Source organism: Lissotriton helveticus, chromosome 12, assembly GCF_964261635.1.
Source record: "Lissotriton helveticus chromosome 12, aLisHel1.1, whole genome shotgun sequence".
Lineage (NCBI taxonomy): Eukaryota > Metazoa > Chordata > Amphibia > Caudata > Salamandridae > Lissotriton > Lissotriton helveticus.
In genome coordinates, this window is record NC_136073.1 from 627,885,193 (window position 1) to 627,906,340 (window position 21,148).

At 44.5% G+C, this 21,148-nt stretch overlaps 1 protein-coding gene across 2 annotated transcripts in view; it reads right to left on the reverse strand.

The window, feature by feature from the left end:
• Window positions 1-12,169: 12,169 nt before the first annotated feature.
• LOC144798871 (uncharacterized) overlaps window positions 12,170-21,148 on the reverse strand; it is a 36,699-nt gene continuing 27,720 nt past the window's right edge. Inside the window, exons 3-5 of one of the 2 annotated variants that reach the window (XM_078669961.1) lie at window positions 16,122-16,205; window positions 15,396-15,462; window positions 12,170-12,737 (exon numbers count right to left, since the gene is read on the reverse strand). In XM_078669961.1, coding sequence (XP_078526087.1) covers window positions 15,397-15,462; window positions 16,122-16,205 — 150 coding nt within the window. In that variant the 3' untranslated portion in view covers window positions 12,170-12,737; window position 15,396. Of the gene's footprint in view, window positions 12,738-15,390; window positions 15,463-16,121; window positions 16,206-21,148 lie in introns of both variants that reach the window. The other variant, XM_078669960.1, reaches the window with a different exon arrangement.

Sequence of the window (21,148 nt, forward strand, 5' to 3'; positions counted from 1 at the left end):
ACGAGCACCACCGACAACACCACCACTCCCATGGAACATCTCAATTTCATGCTCCACATGGATGACAAGACAACTATCAGAGGTACCCTCACATTCTGACCCATGGCCCTGCCTTCAGTTTCTGCAGCACCATCCCCGACTACAATGAACCCCTCTTCTTCGGTGACCTAAATTTCCACGACTCCAATGACAAAAACACTGCACCCCCCGAAATATGAGCAGCCTCAGATTGACCCAGATTGTCCACCACCCTACACACACTGCTGGACACACACTGGACCCAATTTTAACCTTCAGCAACCGTATCAAATACAGCCATGTCATAGAATTCACATGGACCGCTCGCTCCATCATCCACTTCAGCATCTCCAGCCCCCGCACCATCACCCCCAAGATGACCAACACCACCCACTGGAGGTAGAACAAAATCTCTGAGACCCGCTGTGCAAATGCCCTCAACTCCTCCAAGCTTACTACCGACACCAACCTCGCACAGTGAGTGAAAAACTTTAATGCATGGATCACAAATTCCACAGACAGAATCATCCCTCTCAAGAGCAACATCCAGAGAAAATCCTCCAAAAAGGCCAGATGGTACATCCAAGAAATCAGGACAGTGAAATGAGACAGCAAACAGTTGGAGAGAAGATGGTTCAAGGACACCTCGGACAGGGCAGCCTTCAAGCCCTCCCTCAACCTCTACCACCACCTGCTGGGGGCAACAAAGGAGACAGCTCTTGCCGCACACATGAAAACCAGCATCAACAACACCAAGGAATCTTTCAATATTATTAACGAATTCTCTTACCTGTCTGCCAGCAAAAACAACATCACACCATCACAGGAGCTGTGCAACAACCTCGACCACTTCTTCATTGACAAGATCGCAACCTTATACAGGAACTGCAAGCCCCAACCCACACCTACGGACTTCCTTGACAAATACAACACCACCGTAACTGACACAAAACACACTCTGACCATATGGAATATCCTCTCAACCCATGACATCACCTCCACCATGAAATCCATCCACTCAGGAGCTCCTACAGACCCATGCCTGCACCAAACCTTCAACCTCATAAACCAAAGGTTTAGCCAGGAACTCACCATCTTACTCAATACCTCTATCACTTCCGCAACATTTCCTGACACCTTGAAACACGCAGATGTCAGACCACTACTCAAAAAACCCTCCACTGACCCCAGAAAACTCAAAAACCTCTGGACAATCTCTCCCATCTCATTCTCAGTGAAGGTACTGGAAAGGATTATCAACAATCCACTCTTGCCAAACCTGCTACTCGACTCCTCCCAATCTGGCTTCCGCAGCAATCACAGCACAATTGCTAGCACTGATGACATACGAACCCTCCTCAACTATGGAGAAACAGCAGCTTTGATCCTCCTCGACCTCTCAGCAGCCTTCTACACCGTATCCCACCACACTCTGATCAAAAGGATCTAACATATCGGCATCTAAGGGGACGCGCTCAGATGGATCATCTCCTTCTTCACAAAAAGAACCCAGAGGATCCACCTCTCACCTTTCACCTATGAACAATGTTTGCACCCCATATGTTTTAAAGGAAAAAACGCCCTCTCAGAGGCTATTTGAGATAACCAAGCAGCCATATTAAGATAACAAACATTGTGTTTTATTGAAAAACAAAAATGTGTTTTTCACAAAATTGTTTCGGTTTATTCCTTGATGTGTTTATCACAAATTTGTTTTGGTTTATTGCTTGATTTGCATTACTTCTTTGTTGGTGTAAACAGCATGATTTATTTTCATTTTGTTTTCATTAGCAGATCTGTTTTTTCTAAGTTAGTTTAAGAATGATTACTTAAGTCACATGGTTCTCACACGTTAGGATAGTTGCACGGCAGGTTTGAAAAGGTTGCACGTGCGGTGTTCACAATGGGGCTTTGGGGGGTGGCTGTCCAGTAGGGAGGCTCACACCCTTAGTTTTTTTTTGCCATGGGTGCAGCCCGGGCCCAATTTTGCTCTCTTTGGGCTGCATTTGGGCTTCGGGCTTGGGTTTTAGGCCAGACATATTAGGGGCTGTGTTACCATTTTGTAAGCTGACACTGCAGCCAGCAGTTAGGGACAGTTTTCGATCACAGTTTCCAAACGTTGAGATCTACCGTTTAGTTTTATGGTAGTGAGGCAGAGTGAAATCAAGAGTTTCTGGTAAGGTTGTATGAGCGTATGGGTCAAAAGTAGGGGCCCCAGGCAAACAGGAGGGGTACTCTGCGGGAACGAGTAGAGGAGGTTTTAGGCAGACGGTTTGGGGGGCAGGGGTGTGAGGGGGCACTGACAGTTACCTGAAGAGCAGTACAGGTCCAGGGGGTATTAGCAGTTGTGCCCGGCCCAATGGGAGACAGGGACGGATAGGGATACTAAACCCTGTCCGCCGGACCTTGCCATTTCATTGTAGGATCAACGGGTGCGAGAGGCAGACACCTCGGGTGAGCCAGATGCTGCTCCGCAGTACCAAGTGGAAGCGATGGCAGGGTCTTGGAAGGCCAGCCGGACCACGGCCAGGGACTACGGACTCAGTGATAAGGGGAGGTTTGATATGGTCACGTTGGGGTGACAGCCCGGTTGGGCCGATGCAGCCTCTAGCTCCGCGGTGACATGGTCAATGCAGGGACAGCAAGAGGTGGCAGAACGGCAGCGAAAGCTCCCGCCACATGTGGAGCACAATTTGGAGAAATTTATTCAGCGTATGCGACAGTGTGCAGAGGCACATTTGGGGGAGCAAATAGAGCAAGATGGGGGCTATGGGAAGAAATACCATTGGATTATGAAGAAGATAACATAGAGGAGGGGGAGATAGTAGACGAAGAAAGGAGGGGAAAAGTAATTTTGTGCCTAGTATGTTGCAGGACACAGAGCAGGAAGTGGTTGTCCCGGCCAAGCCTCATGCAACTCAACCCTCTGCAGGACTGGTTAGGCAGCGGGATCCAGTGAGGATGACAACCTTGAAGCCTGTTAAGAAAGTGCGGAAAAGGCTGGGCAGTTATTCCAAGATGGAAGGTGTCCACGGAAACTGATGCATGAGGGGAGGACGGGGAGATCAATCTGCGCAAAGGACAATGTGTGCAGGACACAGGGGTAGGTACAGAAGGGCGGAAGACAGAGGGGGAGACAGGGTCTAGTGGAAACACAAGGAAGGTAGACGGGAAAGCTCAGACAGCAGTGACAGAGATGGATGACACAGGAGATGGCAAAACAGATGGAGGAAAAAGCCAAGCGATGGGGGCCAAAGAGAGCAAAGAGGTCTGATTGCCTAAAATCAACTAAACCAATGAAACCAACAAAACGTTTGGGAGCATACATCATGTTAGCCACAAAAGAAAATATTTGGAAGGGAAAATATGTGGATATGTTGAAGCTCCTGCATATGGAATTGCGTCCCAAAGAGAGATCGAAAGAGGACCATAGAAAACTGGACAGCAGCTTTTCTGATTTTCGCTAGTGTATATTGCGAGAAATACCCAGACAGGTGTGTGTCCTTGGTTAAATACATGGACGTGGTTAGGTGGGCACAGTTGACATACGGGGTCATGCATGGTCGCACTACTACAAAGAGTTCCGAGCCAGACTAGTTTGGGATCCCGAGGCAAATTGGGAAGGTATTGTATCACCAGATGATGGGGGCAGTCAGCTTTGGGAAGACAACGTATACGGCCAGTGGGCTACATTTAGTTTACCGCCCTTTTCAAAATCGCCCCACCAGGGGAGGGGTAGGATACACACCGAAGGAGGTGGGGGGGTCCGGGGGTATGTTGGGATTACAATAAAGGAACCTGTACGCGGGTATATTATAGATTTTGTCATGAATGCTCAAAATGTGCAGGAAGGCACCCATTGGTGCAATGCTTCGGGGCAGGATATGCAGGAAGGGGACAGCAAGGGGGGCAAGGTTTCCAACAACAGAATGCTTATAGTGTACAGCAGGGACAACAGGGGGCTGAGAGGCAGGGGAGGAAGAGGGGAGGAAGAGGGGAGCAGGGTTACATGGGCAAATGCTCATACATCCATTAAGAATGACTGCGTGGATGCCTGGCTGACATTCTACCCACGGGAGCAGGATGCATAGTTACTGAGTAAGGGTTTCAGGGAAGGTTTTAAATTGGGGTATGAGGCCCCTCGGACAGCAAGATAGGCAGAGAATCCGAAGTCAGTGGTGGCTCATACATCAGTGGTTTAGGGAAAATTAAAAAAGGAAGTTGAAGCAGGGCACATGGAGGGCTCATTCACTGTTAGCCCGATAATGGATTTGATTATTTCTCCGGTGGTAGTGGTGCCAAAGAAAGAACTAGGCTAGTATTGGTTGATTCAGAAATTGTCATGGCCACAGGGAGGGTTAGTGAATGATTTCATATCGAGGACCTGACATTAGTTTCCTATTCATCAGGGGACAAATCGAGGGACCTAGTGGAACACGTTGGCAGGGGTGCCTAGAAGGCAAAATGTGACATTAAGGCTGCCTTCCATCTGATGCCAGTATACCCAGAGGATTTTCAGCTGCTGGGCATCCAAGTGGATGGGAACATCTTTGTGGATCAGGAGTTTCTCATGTGCTGTTCAATATCATGTGTCTTGTTCAAGAAGTTTAGTTCCTTCTTGCAATGGGTCTTTCCTTGGAAAACGGGCAAAGAGACGGTGACACACTACCTTGATGACTTCTGCCTGTTGGGATGGCCTGGTTCGTTGGACTGTCGGCAACAGTTGACATATTTCCAAGAGCTCAATGGGGCACTAGGTGTGCTCCTGGCACCAGAGAAGATGCAGGGTCCAAGCACGGTGTTGTCATTTCTAGGTATTGAGTTGGATTCGGTGGCCATGGAAGCGAGGTTGCCGGCGGATAAGAAAATGCATGTGAGATTATTTATTGATGACATGTTGGCCAAGACAAAAGGGATGGTGTGGATGGTACAGGTGCTGCTAGGGCATCTGAACTTTACATGCGCGGTAGTTAGGTCAGCAAGGGCATTTTGCAGGAGATCGGGCCGGTCATTAGCGGGACTCATGTTGCAACACAATCACATGTGACTGTCCGCAGGGACGAAAGAGTATTTACACATGTGAGGCAAGTTCTTAGAAGAATTCAATGAGATTCCCATGTCCGCACCAGAGGAGTGCAAATAGGACGTGCATATATTTTCCGACGCTGTCCGAGCATGCCGGTTTGGGATGTACTGGCAGGGCAGGTGGTGTCCAGAGGTACGCCCGCAACAATGGAAGAATGGGGGCAGGAGTATTGCTTTCTTGGAGATGTTTCCTTTAGTCATAGCGGTCACAGTGTGGATGCAGAGCCTAGCGCATAGATAGGTCATTTTCGGGGTGGTTAACATGGCAGTGGTGCAGGTGGTCAACAAGCAGTCAGCAAGAGATGAGCAGGTCCTGAAGTTGATGAGAGTATTTATTCTAAGTTGTCTGAAGTGTGATATACAGTTGCGGCCGAAGCACAACCCGGGAGTGGACAATGACATTGCCGATGCTTTGTCTCGTTCGCAGTGGGGGAGTTTCCATGGACTGGCCACGGAGAGGGAGTTTCAGAAGACGCTGGTGCCTGCGGGGATGTGGTCCAAAGGAGACAAAGGATGCTGCAACTGGTGGTAGGGTCATTAGAAGTTTCTACGAGATGGGCATAGGGCCAGGATCTGGCAGGCCTTTATAACAGGAGGGGCAAGGAGGAGGACAGGGACTTGGGCCGGAGAGGAGGATGTCATACAGTTCATTATGTCTCTGATAGGGGTTTGGTGAAGTTCACTGTTGCTGCCAAGCTAGCGGGGATAGCACTCATGGACAAGTTGTGGTGGGGATATGCCCCTTCGGCAGGTGAATTAGGAAAGTGTATGCTGGATGGTTGGGCCAGGCAAGCAGGGAAAGGACAGCGGGCCAGGATGCCGGTGTCAAAAGCATTATTAGGCAGGATGATAGAGGAGCTATCCAGGATATGCATTAGCTTACAGGAAGCAGATTTATTTGCTGCCTTAATGTAATGGCTGTATTTCAGAGCATTCAGAGTATCAGAGTTGTTGAGGAGGAAATGGATTGCAGGCCTTCATTGAGGGAAGTACATGGAGTGAAGCGGTCATGATCCTCCTCACGCACTCGAAGACGGACCAAAGGGATGTGTAGAAGACAGTATTACTAGGGGCCAATGAAGAGGCTTTGATATGTCCCGTTCGATGGGGGTACGTATTGCAAACATGGACATGTGTCTTTTCAGGTGCAGTAGCAGGGCCCGAGTCGGAGGCGATAGCCATTTGCATAGTCGGGCATTCATTCGTCAAGTTAGCAGAGAGACACTAGCTTCAAAAAGTGAAAGGTGTTAACTTAGGATTGGAACCTGCCTTGTTTAAAATAAGTTGGCATGGGAAAGGGGGTTTGCGCTGGCACAAGCTCAATCCCAGTTTGAATACATTGCTGCCCGAATGTTCTAATAATTAATTTCGGGGAGAATGATTTAGTGGTTTGCAAGGGTTTGGCCCTACTAAAGCAAATGAAAAGGGACTTGAGGGAGATTAGGCAGCAGTGGTCGGGGTGCTTTGTCGTTTGGACTGAATTCATCCCTGGAAGACAATGGCGGGTGCCGCCATTGATAAAGCCAGGAGGAAGATAAACAGGGACATGAGGGTCTTTTGTGGTGAGTCAGGTTTCGGTAGAGTGGAACAACCAGAACTAAGATATGCTGCAGTGTACTTTTTCAGGGTTGATGGCGTTCATTTGTCTCACTACGGGATGGAGATTTACCTGATATACAAATAAAGGAAGTTTTAGACAAAGCACTATACATACGAAGATGCCCAAGAATAGCCTAGGTGATGGGGGGGGGGAGGGGTTGGCAGGAACGTTATAGGGACTGTTTCTGAGTGGCGTCTGGTAGCTGGTTCTGTACAGTTTTCCTGTTCACTTTATGGTTGGGAACAGGTTACTCCAGGAGCAGATAATAAGGGTAGGATAGGAGATACTCAGGGGCATATTATCAAGGGGGTTTATCTCCGCTTTTTTGGCTTTAAAAGCCAAGAAAGCGGAGATAAAATGATCTCCCTATTACCTAGCTGTCGCTAACACCAGTTAGCGACAGCTAGTAGAAGATAGCGACCATCTTGGGCCCCACTTTGCATGTCAGTGATATTTGGTAGGGTCATTAGAAGTGGGCGTGCCAAGATGTTAGCGACTGGAAACAGTCGCTAACATCGCTATCTCCTATTACCAACTTTTGGAGATATTCGTGCTAAGCGCGAATATCTCCAAAAGCTAACACCTGCCCTGAGCAGTTCTTAGCCATGGTATCCAATGGGAGGTGGATAACATGGCTAAGAGCATTAGCTCGGTAATGCATGAATATCGCTAACTTTTCAGCGATATTCATGCATTGCGGCCGTTTTTTATCGCATTTGCGATAAACCTTGGTAATACCAAGGTTTATCTGCGATAAAAATCGCCGCAGCGCAGCGGTAAATTTTTGTCTCTAACAATAGCGATAATTATCGCTATTGCTTGGTAATATGCCCCTTAGTTAGGTAGATATTTAGACAGGTAGAGAAGATGTTACAGGATTTAAAGGGTCACCAGTTATTGACTGAGTTGGGGTTGTTAAATAGTTGCAAAGAAAGGAGAAGGGCGGGGAAACTTTAGGGGTGGAGGATATGTAGATGAAAGATTTATAGCGGGGTTTAGTCTTGTGAGGCATAGGACAAGGTTATGTTTTTTGTAAGATGCCCCCGTTTTCAATAAAGTGTCCTTTTTCACACATCTTGAGATTTGATTGTGGTCCATTCTGGGCATGTGGCCCAATGGGGCTTTGGGGAGGCTCGCACTCCCAGGGTTTTTGGGCCATTGGTGCAGCCTGCGACAAATTGGTCTCTCTATGGGCTGCACTTGGGCTATGTGCTTGGGTGTTTTAGCTGGAAATTTTTGGAGGCTGTGTTACCATTTTGTAAGGTGACATGGCAGCCGGCAGTTAGGGACAGTTTCCGATCCCCTCCTACCGACCGTTTAGAAGGTAAGATGGGGGGGTTATTTTGGTTATTATGGGATGGATGGCCGAATTTGTTGGGTACAGGTGCATCGGGGGAGTGAAAATGCATTGTAATTGGTTGTCACTTGAAGCAGGTTCATGGCGTCTGGAAACTAGTTCTGTTCAATTTTACTGTTCACTTTATAGTTGGGAACAAGTTACTCCAGGAGCAGGTAATAAGAGTAGGATAGGAGATACTTAGTTAGGTAGATCTTTTTACAGGTAGAGAAGAGGTTACAGGGTTTAAAAGGGACAACCGTGATTGACTGAGTTGGGGTTGCTAAATAGTTGCAAAGAAGACAGGAGAAGGGAGTGAAAACCTTAGGGGTGGTCGAGGGGGATACGTAGATGAAGCATGTATAGAGAGGTTTCGTTTTGGGAGGCAAAGGCCAAGGTTATGTTTTTTGTAAGCTGCACCTGTTTTCAATAAAGCAGCCTTTTTCACACAGCTTGAGAGTTGACTGTGGTCCGTTCTGCGCTTGAGGCCCAAAGGTTATTCTTTCAATTCGTTACAGGCATGTACTATTTAACAAGCGGCTCCACTGAAGGTTGTAAGGCTGAGTCAGAGATGACTAAAAACAACGTTCATAGAATTCTTGAGCTGGGTGTTTGGGTTAGGTTTTTTATAAATAGTGTTTGATTTTAACACAGGGTTTATTCACTTTTTGTTTCATTCACTTTTTGGTGCTTTATTCATTTTGCGGTGTAAAGGCACATATGCATATATGAACAACATGGATAATTTTTCACTAATTTTCAATTTTAAGTAATTGATAATAGGCACACATATTTTGAGAAAATATATGTTTGAGTAGAAATATGCATAACATTTTACATTAATTTTGAAGAGTCTAAAAATGTATACATGGTTCCTGATGGGTTGTTCTAAATTTCCAGTTACCCCTGACGAAGGGTCTGTAGCCCAAAATGCATTGGGTGGACTTTAAATCTGGTTACTCAAATTGAAATGTGATACACGGAGCTGTCGGACAAAGCCCAGACGGGCATTCTTGGAGCATTGAAAGATTTTAAATCACATTCTCTCTGTCTGAACCTTAAATTGAACACAGATAAAATTAGATGAAAAGGATTACTCATAAGATTACTGAATTTTTTACTGAGACGATTGATTGTCTGTATGCAGTGCAGCTGTAAACTGGTGCATGCCGATGCCCCAGGTACTCTTTGTAATTGAATTTGTGACACCTTAAAATCTCATTGTACCCTGTAACCATTATAGTCAATGAATTAATCGGGGTAGGAGTAACAAGTGAAGTAGGCCTGCTGCAGTCTTAGTTCATGAATACATATGGTCTCAGCTGTCAGTAAACATTTATAACCTCTTGTAGAATGTTCTTGCTGACCACTAATTACTGTTGGTCTCTTGCTAGGTGAGAGGTGTATTCCACTAAAGCTGGTCATTGCTGACTGCTAGCATTAATAGACTCACCCACCCTGGCTCCATGATATGTGGTAACCCTCCCTGGTATTACTTTGTGAGCTCTGAATATGCTAGGAGAAGCTCTTTGCATTAGTAAGGATGATTTTGGGCAGGTGTAATAGCAAGTGATTTTTTTTCATCAGGTGTTACTGTCAGCTGCAGCTACAGCTACTCATTAATGATAGATTTAACGAGTGAAGATGTCCCTATAATGAATGAGACCTCTTCTTCTGTCAGCAGGATCTCTATTCCCTGTCAAGTAGATAGTAACCAAAGGGTGCATTTTCTGTGGAATATTTACTTCATCAGCCACAATTTAGTAACATTCAGGTACTGGTTCTTATCTCAGGTTTCTTTTGTATCTGTTACACTTAAAAAGCCCTAAGGGATAAGGGGACTTGATTCTATGGAAGATTTATAAGTACACATGGGTCTTCCAAACACATTAGTATGTCACTCAAATTTGAAATTTGTAGCAACCAGTGAACTGGCCAATATAGGGTACCACTGGTTCATATCACTCCTTTCTAAAGGCACACCTGGCTAGGTTTTGCTAGTTCCCAGAGCTGTAGGAATATATGTGCGTTACTGCAGGTAAGGGAAAGCACACAGTCATCTCATACCCGTCCCCGAGGACCATACACATTAGAAGAAAGCCCATTTGTGAGCACATCTAACAGAGTAGTTGGAGGAACCATGATGTGCCTACCCCAATTGTGTCTACTCAATTCATTATACAGGCAATAGATAATTAATATAATGGGTTTTTATTAAATCCTATCCTCTAGTATTATCTAAGTATTACAACAGTCATCTCAACAAGACCAGTACGAACAATGTCACAATAAATTTGGGATAAAAGAAGAAAAATACTAAATATTATATTTTGTTAGTGAATTCAAGCCTACCATTGTTGTCAGATCAGTAAAGCTATGTAAAACCACCTGCACTCCTTTTTACCACCCAAGAATGGCCTCTACCTCATCAGATGGGATGTCCTTTGAACAAGTACTGCTCCCAGTTCTCTAGAAAGCCTTTCTCCCTCTCCTTAGGAGAGAAAGGGTTATATTGTACTTTTGCCTGGTTATGGCTGTTTCCTATTTGAACGGCATGAAAACCCATTGTTTGGTGAGTGAGCCTGGCAACCTGTTGTTGGGTGAAGCACTTTCTTTTCAGTTGTATATAGGGCACACTTGACCCAAAGGTATCAGAGCTCCTCACATGAACACCAGTTGCATTACAGAGGGACACATTCATTTTTTAAGGCACAGGGAGATTAAGTGAATAAAAGTAGCACTATCATATTGTTATGACAATTTTCACACAATCAAATCTCCTTAGGCCTTCAAGACTTGTACCCCAATAGTCAGTAAAGGCCTTTAGTGAGGCACTATACCATATGACATGAGTTTTCATGTATCAAGTAAAGACGAAGTAATGAGGGGCATCATGAGGAAAGAAATCCCTCCAGAGATTGCAGTATTAAGCCTGCCATAAAAAGCACCAAACGCTCATCCTGCTTATCTGATCCCATCCCTCCCACTTTTGCTAAACAACAAGCAAATTTTGAGACACACATTTTGAGACACACAGTGGCAGGGGTTTGTTTTCTAATTATCTCGTCTCTGACCTGTGACAGAGAAGTCATGTGACCCTGAGGTATATATCTTCCTTCTTAGAATGAGTCAGGAGTAGAAAAAATAATTTGGGGTAAAGTTCTCATGCAAGTTAGGGGCTTGTGCACAGATCCACTTTTTTAGCTTTGTCCTTTATTTATTTCTTTAAGAAAGATGTATGTTTAAACAGTAAGATTCTTTTTGTCCGTTGAACACCCCAAATTACGATGATCGTTGAGAATAGCCAAAGAAGATTCCTAAATGTGATCAACATGGAATTTATTTTTATAGTGGTTTGTGTAAATGTGGTTTCCTAGATTCTTAATGGCTGGCATAAGCGTTTTCGTAAACAAGGGACAAAGTAGGAGGCCTGGCCAGAGTTTGTGGAGTGACCAAAAAACTCTCCATGGAGTTCCGCAAGCGATGGAGTGAGGTAAGTTGCACTGCTGATTTTTAGCTCAAAAGGGTGCATCCTTCTGCCACTTGAGATGTTCTACTCGAGTGGCAGCTTCCTCAATGCAAGTGGCATGTTTCTCAACATGAGCAGTAATGATCTACCGCGACCCCTCGCAATGAGAAATCTCACCGGGAGATAGTCTAGCATTGGATTTTCCTAGCTCGCTCTTCCTAACTCAATATTGGCGAGCCATGAGAGAGGAAAGAATCTGCTGCACACCTCTATGCTGAGTTTTTAGAAGCTCTGAGGTCCATGCGGAGTGCAGAGTTAGAAAAAGTCCACAAACTCCTCAAGGGTAGCAGAGTTTACCGCCCAGGCCTACAAATTAGTCTAATGAACAGAATTGTTTTTTTCATATTACTTCCCTTGCACAGATCTGAGCCAAGCGAACTAATAGACAAAGACCAGTGGGTCTCTGTGTTTCAAACTTTTGAATGTGATTGAAGAAGCATGTTCCATCCAAATCCTAAATTCTGCATAGAAAAACATTGCTGAGAGTGATTTTTCAAGAGTGACGCATTGTGATGCAACATGCCCCACACCTACTTAGTTTTGAAACTCTGTCTTGAAGGATTATGCCAGTCATGTAACCAAGAATATATGAGAGTCATCATTAAAGACAAGAGTGATTTAATTTTTAAAACATTTAAATTAAATTAAATTACATAAAATAATGTACAATGTTCACATTCCGAGAGTTTGCACAAGACCATTTGCAATACAAACATGTTAAACAGTAAGATTTACATTACAAATAGTAAGCAATTTAAAATTCACCATGGCTGTACAGTGACTATTGAACAACTGCTTAGTATTGCTCGTTATTATGAACTAACATTTCATGGATGATATTGGTGAATGATTTCATGTAGGAGCACCAGACCAGGGGGAAGTAGTGCTTCGTTATCATTCAAAGTGATCTTCAGCCATACTCCTGAGATGCGGTTGTCGTCCTTCGCCAAATCACAAAAGTCAAATCTTCATGTTTCTCTATGTCTGGTGTAGCTTTAATTTTCAATGATTTCCAATGGTTCTCTGGATGTCCTCTGGTGGGATATTGTGTTCCAGCAACGAATGTTTATGAGAAAGGCAGATGGTTAGGGATCCTCAATACATTTTGTCAGTGGTATCAGTCGCAGTGGTCGAATCAAAGGCCAAAGAAATGGTAAGTAGGTTGAAACCTGAAAGTTGAAAAAGTACAAGGTCAGATAGGTCAAGTAGGCAATTGCCCATCGTCACAGTCCAGCAAGCAATGGAGGCACCAGGAGCTCATAAAATATATTTTGCTCTGTGTTCAACTTTGGCTTGCAAAGAATTTGAATAACGTTCACCAAGGTGACGGGTGAGTCAGCACTGAAGAGATTGTGACTCTTCAAACACGACAAGAGGTAAGGCAGTTTATAAAAATGTGCTGCCATACAATATTGTACTCCAGCAGGTGCCTCTTGTCTTCTCCAGTGTCACACCCTGTTGTTTTGGAATCATACAGATTATTTTTACCAATGTGAAACAGGCCTGATAAATGTCAGTCCTAGGGGTCGATTACGATCTCGGTCGAAACGGAAGCTTTCCTACCGAGATGGTTGGTTTCACTATTGACCCCATAAATACAATTTCAGTTGTCGGAAATGAAACTGGCCAGTCATTCTAGCTGGCTTCCAACAGGCTCAAGGAGCCCGTCGGCCTTTCCGAGTCTGGCCCTTAATTCATATGGATGCATTTTTATACTGTCCATATTATGATTAGGGTTCCCTGATTTCCGCTTTGTCTGATTTTTACAGATAAACACAGACAGAAAACACTGTCTCCCCTGTCTGTATTTATTTTTGAAAGTGGAAAAATACAGATAATTTAGCTTCTTTTGAGTGATTCATCATGCTGAGATTAATCACTTTCAGGCCAGTAGCTGTACATAATGACAGCAAGGGGAGCTACAAAACTCAATGATATGTCCTTAAATTACTGCATATCTCAACATGTATGTGTGTTGTTACACTATTTCTTTAATGTGAGTTTATTATGTTTATATTTTTTACTGTGTAATGTGCTAAAACCTGACAGGCATTTAAGTATGAGTCCACATTTATCTGTTAAATAAATGCATAAATACACCAGTTATCACCTCATCTATTTAAACAACACAAATTAAATATGGATAAATACCAATAAGCTGGCCAAAAAATAAATATGGACAAATACAGACGGAAATGTTCAAATAATAAATACCATAAAACCGTGAGACCTAATTATGATGCACGGTTTCCGGGGCAGACTTTCCATGCCGGCTTCCGACATGGAAAGCCTGTTGGAAAGCGTGTTTGGGGGCCTCTAGCAGGGCTCCTTCTGTTGCGGCCTCCGGTTGGGGTCCAAGGGGGCACGTTGATCCCAGCACTGTGTGGCAGGCACCTTGAGGTGCCTGCCATGTGGTGCAGGGAGAAACACAGCCTCCCATTTCTCTATGGGAGCTTGTGCTACAGCTGATTTATAGCCACAACACATGCTCCCATAGGGAAATGTAAGTATGTGACCGCACCATGTGTGGTTGCATCATAATTAGGCGGTCGTGACTGCCAACTAGAGGTCAGTCGGTCCATGTTTCCATGACAGTGTTGGGCGGGCTCAAGGGGGCAGATAACGATGCTTACTCATGGGCCCCCCTTTGCATCTGTACCACATTTGCAGAATTATTTTGCTCTTCTGTGCAATCACAAAGCATCCATAGAGGAATTACAGCTAAGCTCTTGGTGGCTCTATTCTCACATGATGAATCTCCGAATTGGTAAAGTAGTTCTCTTCTAAAAGGTTTTACACCCAATTTTCCCCAAAATAGAGGTGGTTCTTTTATAATGATGAGTTCTTTGGACAACCCTACCCCGAAATCTCTCCTCCTCCAGCACCAATCGGATGTGATCGCTCAGTCTCGCTAGTTCCATTGTTGGTTACATATTTCCCTAGGCTCTTGAAAACCTATGTATTTCGTTCCTTTTCAACCCTCATAACTGTAATGTAATTTAAAACAGTAACCAAAGTCCTTATATTATAAGTGGCTCTGGAATTATGAGACTAAGAAGGGCCGATTGTACTCTTGAACGTCTAGTACAAGAATATCGTGACACAGTAATACTGTGGACAAAATATCGAGGGACAAAATATTAAAGGGTAAATGCACAAAGGGACATATACATTTGCCATTCTTTTCTCCAAATAAATAAAGATATATGTATATGTATTTTGGTACACAAATGTTGAATTAGGTACAGAAAATCTTTACATACTTACCTTTTGATATTTTGTCTCTTGATTTTTTTATCAATGATATTAGTGTCCCACAATATTGTTATTCATGAGACACATAGGAAGGCCAAATTATGGAACACAGTGCAAATTAGTGCAGCATAATGTAGTACATTCTGTGACAATACTATTTTGCTGTTTTATCAAATATTAATGCTTTTCTCGCAAAATGTTTTGCCTCTCTAGTACCAGTATAACACATGGGTGATAAATTCAGGTGAGTAGTTAACATTTGCCACAGAGCAACACCATGTGTAATTGTTGATAATTCTAAACTAGCAAAACATTTATTTGTAAAAAAACTGTAAACTATGTAGCATAGGGTGGATTGTTTGGCAAGTATAGTAAACCCATTATTGTATGGAAGAAGTGCCTGGAGACCCTCACGGGTGACAAGCAGCTCTCTACAAATCCACCCTACATTTACATTACATTCCAGTGACCCCTATCGATAAGTGATGGTTTGTTGTGTGATCCTTTTAGTCTGATAGTACTCACACTCTCACTCACATTGACAGGAAAAAAGCATCAAAATCTTACCTCACCCTACTTAGAAAGTATGAACTCGCACAACCTGAGAGTGCTTTTCATCATTTTGATCATGTCCTCAAGCTGGTAGATAGAGAGAATGGAAACAAGAAGGCTATTTAGACATGACAACATGTATAACAGTTGACTTATTTTTCTCAAAAAACTCAAATTGTGGGCATTGCCAGTAAATGGTTGACCCCAAGGAATAGGAGCTTTTTTCTCCATTGAGTAAAGCCAAGGCCAGCCAAATTCTTTGTCTAGTCTAGAAGTGAGGATAGAAAAAGCTAAATTTGCTCCTATTGTGAAAGGGAATTTTTAGCCCATGGATCCTTGCTCGCCCACAAATTGGAGCAACCCCAGTGTATTTTGTTTTGCAGAAGAGGTTAGTCTAGTAGTCAGAAGGGTAATTGTTTTAAATAATCTCTTTTTCCTTCAGGAGATAAATTCCACCTCTGTACATTTACACTGTGCGCTAAAACCAGCTTTGAAGTTAAGAAATCAGCTCTAGCTCTCTAAGGGTACCAGTGGATGAGAGACGGATTGAGTTGGTACACCATTCACTCCTTGTTAATAACGTAAAGAATTCCTTGTGTTTCTGAGAATGGAGGATAGTTTCCATGGGAAGTTATTCGTGTGATATCATGTGGATGTACTTTGTTTGTGAAGATGGTATGGAAGAAACAGAATTTGAGAGAGAAGGCACATGAACATGATGGTATTGTATTTTAAAGAAAACTCACATGTTTCTCCGGTGAAAAGTTGGGGATGTGGAAGTTATCCCTGTATTCTGGTGGTGGTAGTTCTTCAAGCAGATTGTCTGGATCCTGAAAATATAATAAAAAAGATCAGCATTACCAAGAGCGTTGTAAACAAATGTAGACTGTCATGAGTCTTGAAGATGAAAGTCATGAAAGGCTGCACACCTCAAGCAAATAAAAAACATATGTACAAGAAACAGCATACTATGTTCACTCCTATTTTGGCATTTCCCATCCTTAGCACCTTGTACTCATCACCTAAAAGCAGAACATATGTGTGAGTGAAATATTGCTTATGTGAGTAATGGATCAAAGATACAGTAACAGTGAATAATAGTGATTTGGCAGTGTATACGTGTGCTGCTACCATAAGTGCTTACTCTGCTCTTTACCTAAGAAATCTTGTATGGCTCTTTCTAAACAATACAGTTTCTACCTTATCTGATAGATACCATCCTGGCTCCCAAAGGGCTCGCCTACCATTGACAGATCACTCACCTCCACTACATTGTAAAGAAATCAAGAAAGAAATTATTGGAGGACGTGGCCAAGCAGCCGAAGATGGTAGCCGCATTTTGAGCGAGCTACATGCCAGCTCCTAGAACCTTGCTGAATCCGAACCTTAGGTGACCTATTTTCAGTTGCAGGCACCAGTGCAGTGGCCCTATAATCACCCCTTTTGGCCCACCCAAACCTATCCAGGGAGCCCTGGATGAGAGAGCCAATTTCTGCAATCGACGGCCTGGGTGTGCATACGGCCTACCTGTAGATGGGAGGCAAACACCACCTGGAGCTGTAAACCCACAGTGGCAAACCCTCTCTGCATCGACTCCTGGAGCGTGAGAGGGAGAGAAGACAGGCGGGTGGATGAGGTGTGGCACATTGCTGCTTTCACTTCCAGGTGGTGGCCCGTAACAATGTAACGGGCACCTTAGAGTGGAGGAGATGGACTGGTCACCACACGTGGCTAGGACTGAAACTGCAGCCTGGTTGAGCCAACTATGGGGCAACCTTTTCTTGGATGCAAACATCCATGTGGTGCCCGCTACACTTTTCCCCTTTGGCCAACCTAAGCCAATGTAGGGAGTCGGGGATGAGAGAAACTTATTATGCAAACAACGACCTGCCGGGAGATGGACATGCCGCCAACAGACACAACCTGGAGCTGCAATCTCACTGCAGCGACTTACCTCTACCTCTGCATTGACTCTTGACTCGCAAGGGAGAGGATACAGTCACATGGGAGGGGAGTGGTAGGGACCACCTTTCATTTTAAGCACCCCCATGGGCTTGTGACAGCCCAGCTGATTTGGTGGCCCAGAGTAGAAAAGAGGGGGTGGGCAACATGAGAGAAATTCCCCACAGAATACTTCAGAACCTGCATTATGGATTATGAGCTATCCTCCTACTTCATTCTGGAAAGGGCGCACAGGGCACTGGCCCTAAGGCCACAGCCAGGGAGACCACCTAGAGGCATTACCATCAGTATACTGTACCTTATGGACAGACTATATCCTGCGGCAGGCACAACAACGTCCATTGCACCAACTCTATGGTTACGCTCTTCCCCGATTATGCAGGTAAAGTGCAGCCCCTTCTTACATCTTTCTTAGAGGTTAAGTGAAAAGTTAGGGCTAAGGACATTCAATATATGCTGATGTACCCTGCCAAACTGAAAGTAATGTATCAGTGGAGAACCATTTTTTTTAAGAGTCCGGAAGAGCTCTGGGACTGAGCGGCGGAGAGAAAATAACTGCCCATATCAACTAAGGAGCCAATGACAATTTGGGAGGCCGAAGGGGATCAACCATCCCACTCTAGGAGGAAACTCAGCAGACTGATAGGAGGCCAACTGTGGTCACAACTGGAGGACAGACATAGGGCATCCTCCTCAGAGAGCTCTGGTGATCATGGGGGAGGGGACGCTACCAGTGGATGATGAGATGTTATTCAGTGGTATAGAGTTTGGTCCCTTTCCTTCCTTTCTTCCATGTAGAGCTACAAGTTTATTCTCATTCGCTGACAAAGAAGAGACACATTGCATCTGTAAAGAGGGGCTGTCGTGGGGCAAATCACTCCCTGCTACACAAGACTATGGTGATTTCTTTATTTTGATAGAGTACTATGTTGTATTGTATGTTGTTCCTATTCAGGTTGCTTGTTTTTGGGGCGACAGATGCTTCCTCTTTAGAAGTGTTGATTAGAGGGTTGTTGGGGGAAAAGTTGGGGACTTTAGGGTTGAGTTAGGTCACAATACTACGTCTCATGCAAGACACATTGCACAGGCCCTAGTCAAACGGGATCTTTTTAGGCTCTATTTATTTACAGCACTATTAGAAAGTAGACATTGCACTTACTGCTTTTTGTGCGTGACAGCCCGTCTCTAATATACGTCTGGGGTGGGTGACAGCTACACTTTGTGCATTCAAGCAAGACCGCCACAACACATAAAGGATAGATGGATCTGAGTACCCATCTAAATATGTCTGCATTCTGATGGCCTTGCTTGGGCGGGATGGAAGGGAGGGTCCAACACGTCACTGGAATAGGCAGTCTCCTGTCCTCACTAAAAGGACAGATTATCCCTGATGGACAGGACTGAGTTGAAAGGAGAATCTATGCACTTCAGAGGGCTGCTTTGAAGTCACACCCTCACATCAAAGGCACTTTTGCGTATAAGTACTGGGTCTTTGACCCCCACCCCGAAAATCAGACACTTCTAGATCTTGAACTGAATCTATCAGTAGGACTGTTGTGGTGCTCAAATGACTCATCTTAGACTGCAAGCTTGAAAGGCCTGCTTCTATCTTGCATTGCCCTGCTGTCTGCTGTTCTCGGACTCTGCTGAAGGAGAGCTTGACTCTGCCTTACCGCCAAGTGATCTCCAGGTGCTTGCGGCTTGCCTCCTGTTGCTTGAGAATCAGGGATATCAAAGTCCTTACCCTGCTCCTGTGCCTGAACTTAAATGTAAATGTAAATGTACATGTATTTATATAGCGCAAATCACCGACACGGTATCTAAGCGCTTGCTTAGGGAACCCGTCCTGGTATTCCCCTGTGCGATACCCCGGCAGGGTATCCGCAAGGTGAAAGCCAGGCATCCCGCCGTGAGGGGCCGTAGTGGAGATTAAGCAAGCTATTGCCCAGAGTCGCAGAGTGTGACCCTGCGAGTCGAGTAGGCACCAGAGCGAGAATTGTCGAGTCTGTGGAATTTTTGAGCCCGAGACCCGCCGAGGCGGGGAATCGAACCCTGGTCCACGGCCAATCTCAGCTTCCGGGTCTGCCGCCTCTAACCACTGAGCCACGCTTCTCCAACTTACTGGAAGTGGTCCGGTTAGAGGCTACACGCAGGTATCGAACGGGTGCCAGGCGTTGCAGGCGGTGTGCCATTTTCGCCTCCACCCCCCTCCCGAGACCTATGGGGCGTGGATCTTTTATTTTTCAAACTATACAGGTTCCTCTGATTATGAGGTAATTTTCCCACAACTTGTTGGTTTGTTAATTTTGCACCTTTTTTTACACTGATTTTTAACTTTCACGTCCTCTGGTCAGGGTGGGCCTTAGCGTGCCCATACCGCCGAGGTACACTCCCCATGGTCCTGACGAATGCCCAGTAAATCACACATCAAGGGCAGAAACATGTTGACCCCACTTTAAGTGGAAATAGCCAAACAATTAACTTGGTAGTTTCCTAAACACATTGCTTTTAATATGTCAGATTGGCCACAGAATAAAGTTTTTATGTGAGACACAATCTGGACATTTTTAAACCCTTTTCACATTTACATAATCTTCACAACTAACCAGCACCGCAGTAATCCTGGCGTTGTAGCACACCGGGGAGGCATTCAGCTTCTCCCGGTGGGCCCGATAATGAAGCATGTCACCAACCAGGGTTGTGAGTGAGGGCTTCCTATACAAATCTAATAAGACTTGCATACTCATCTTCTCTCCTTTTGTGCTTCTATACATTAATTGATTTACACTCTTTCGTTGTTTGAAGCTTACTGGAAGTGGCCCAGATACTTGCAACATGGAATTTGGCGCATCTCCTGTCTGTGTGTATTAGAACCGGCGATCAACACTGTTGCTGGAGTTTAATTGCCACATCACATTTGAACCAGCACTTTGCCTCTAGAGATTAATGCATCAGACAGCGCATCTCCGCCACTGCAGTTTGGTGAGATCGAGGCATCCCCTCGACTGTGTGGCAGAATATGGTGAGGCACATCACTCAACACCTCTCGACTCAAGCACCCATCTTCCGAACTGACACATCGCCATCACTACGTGGAACAGATCGACTCATCTCACTGTTTGTGACCAGGAAAGGTCATTTGATCACTTGGTCCTGCATGGGACCTGTAGCTGGCCTGCCCTTCCACGCGGTCAGCCTGAACGTTGACTTTGACCCGGTCCAGCACGATGTAAAGTAACCTTTTTAATGCTACTTGCTTCTAAGCGTTTCACTGCACGTATTCCTTTAACATTTAATATCTCAACTTCTATACATTGGATTTTTGTCATTTTGGTCTTGTTTTGTTTATAATAGTGTTAGTATTTCTAAACGTGTATGGAGTCTTTTTGTGGGGTATTCTTTCTGTTGCTGTGTGTTTGTGTGTTGCACAAACACTTTACACATTGCCTCTTTATATAAGCCTCACTGCTCTGTGCCAAGCTCCCAGAGGGTGAACACAGGTTATCTTTTAGTGTGGATCTAGCTTACCCTGACTAGGATTACCGCTTCTGCTTGGACAGGCTGCATTCTTTTGCCAACCAGAAACCCAATTTCTAACACATGAGACCTATAGGAAACCTGGAACAGGAATATGACCCCGTTGACACGCAAAATTAAGGGAAATATGGTGAGATAGATCTCCCCCCGATCATAATGGAGTATAGAGCCAGTCAAGTCAAGAATAACTTTATTTCAACTCAGAGAACCATGAAAAGATTTACAAATTAATATGATTAAAATACAATACATACACAATTCATCATAAAAAGGT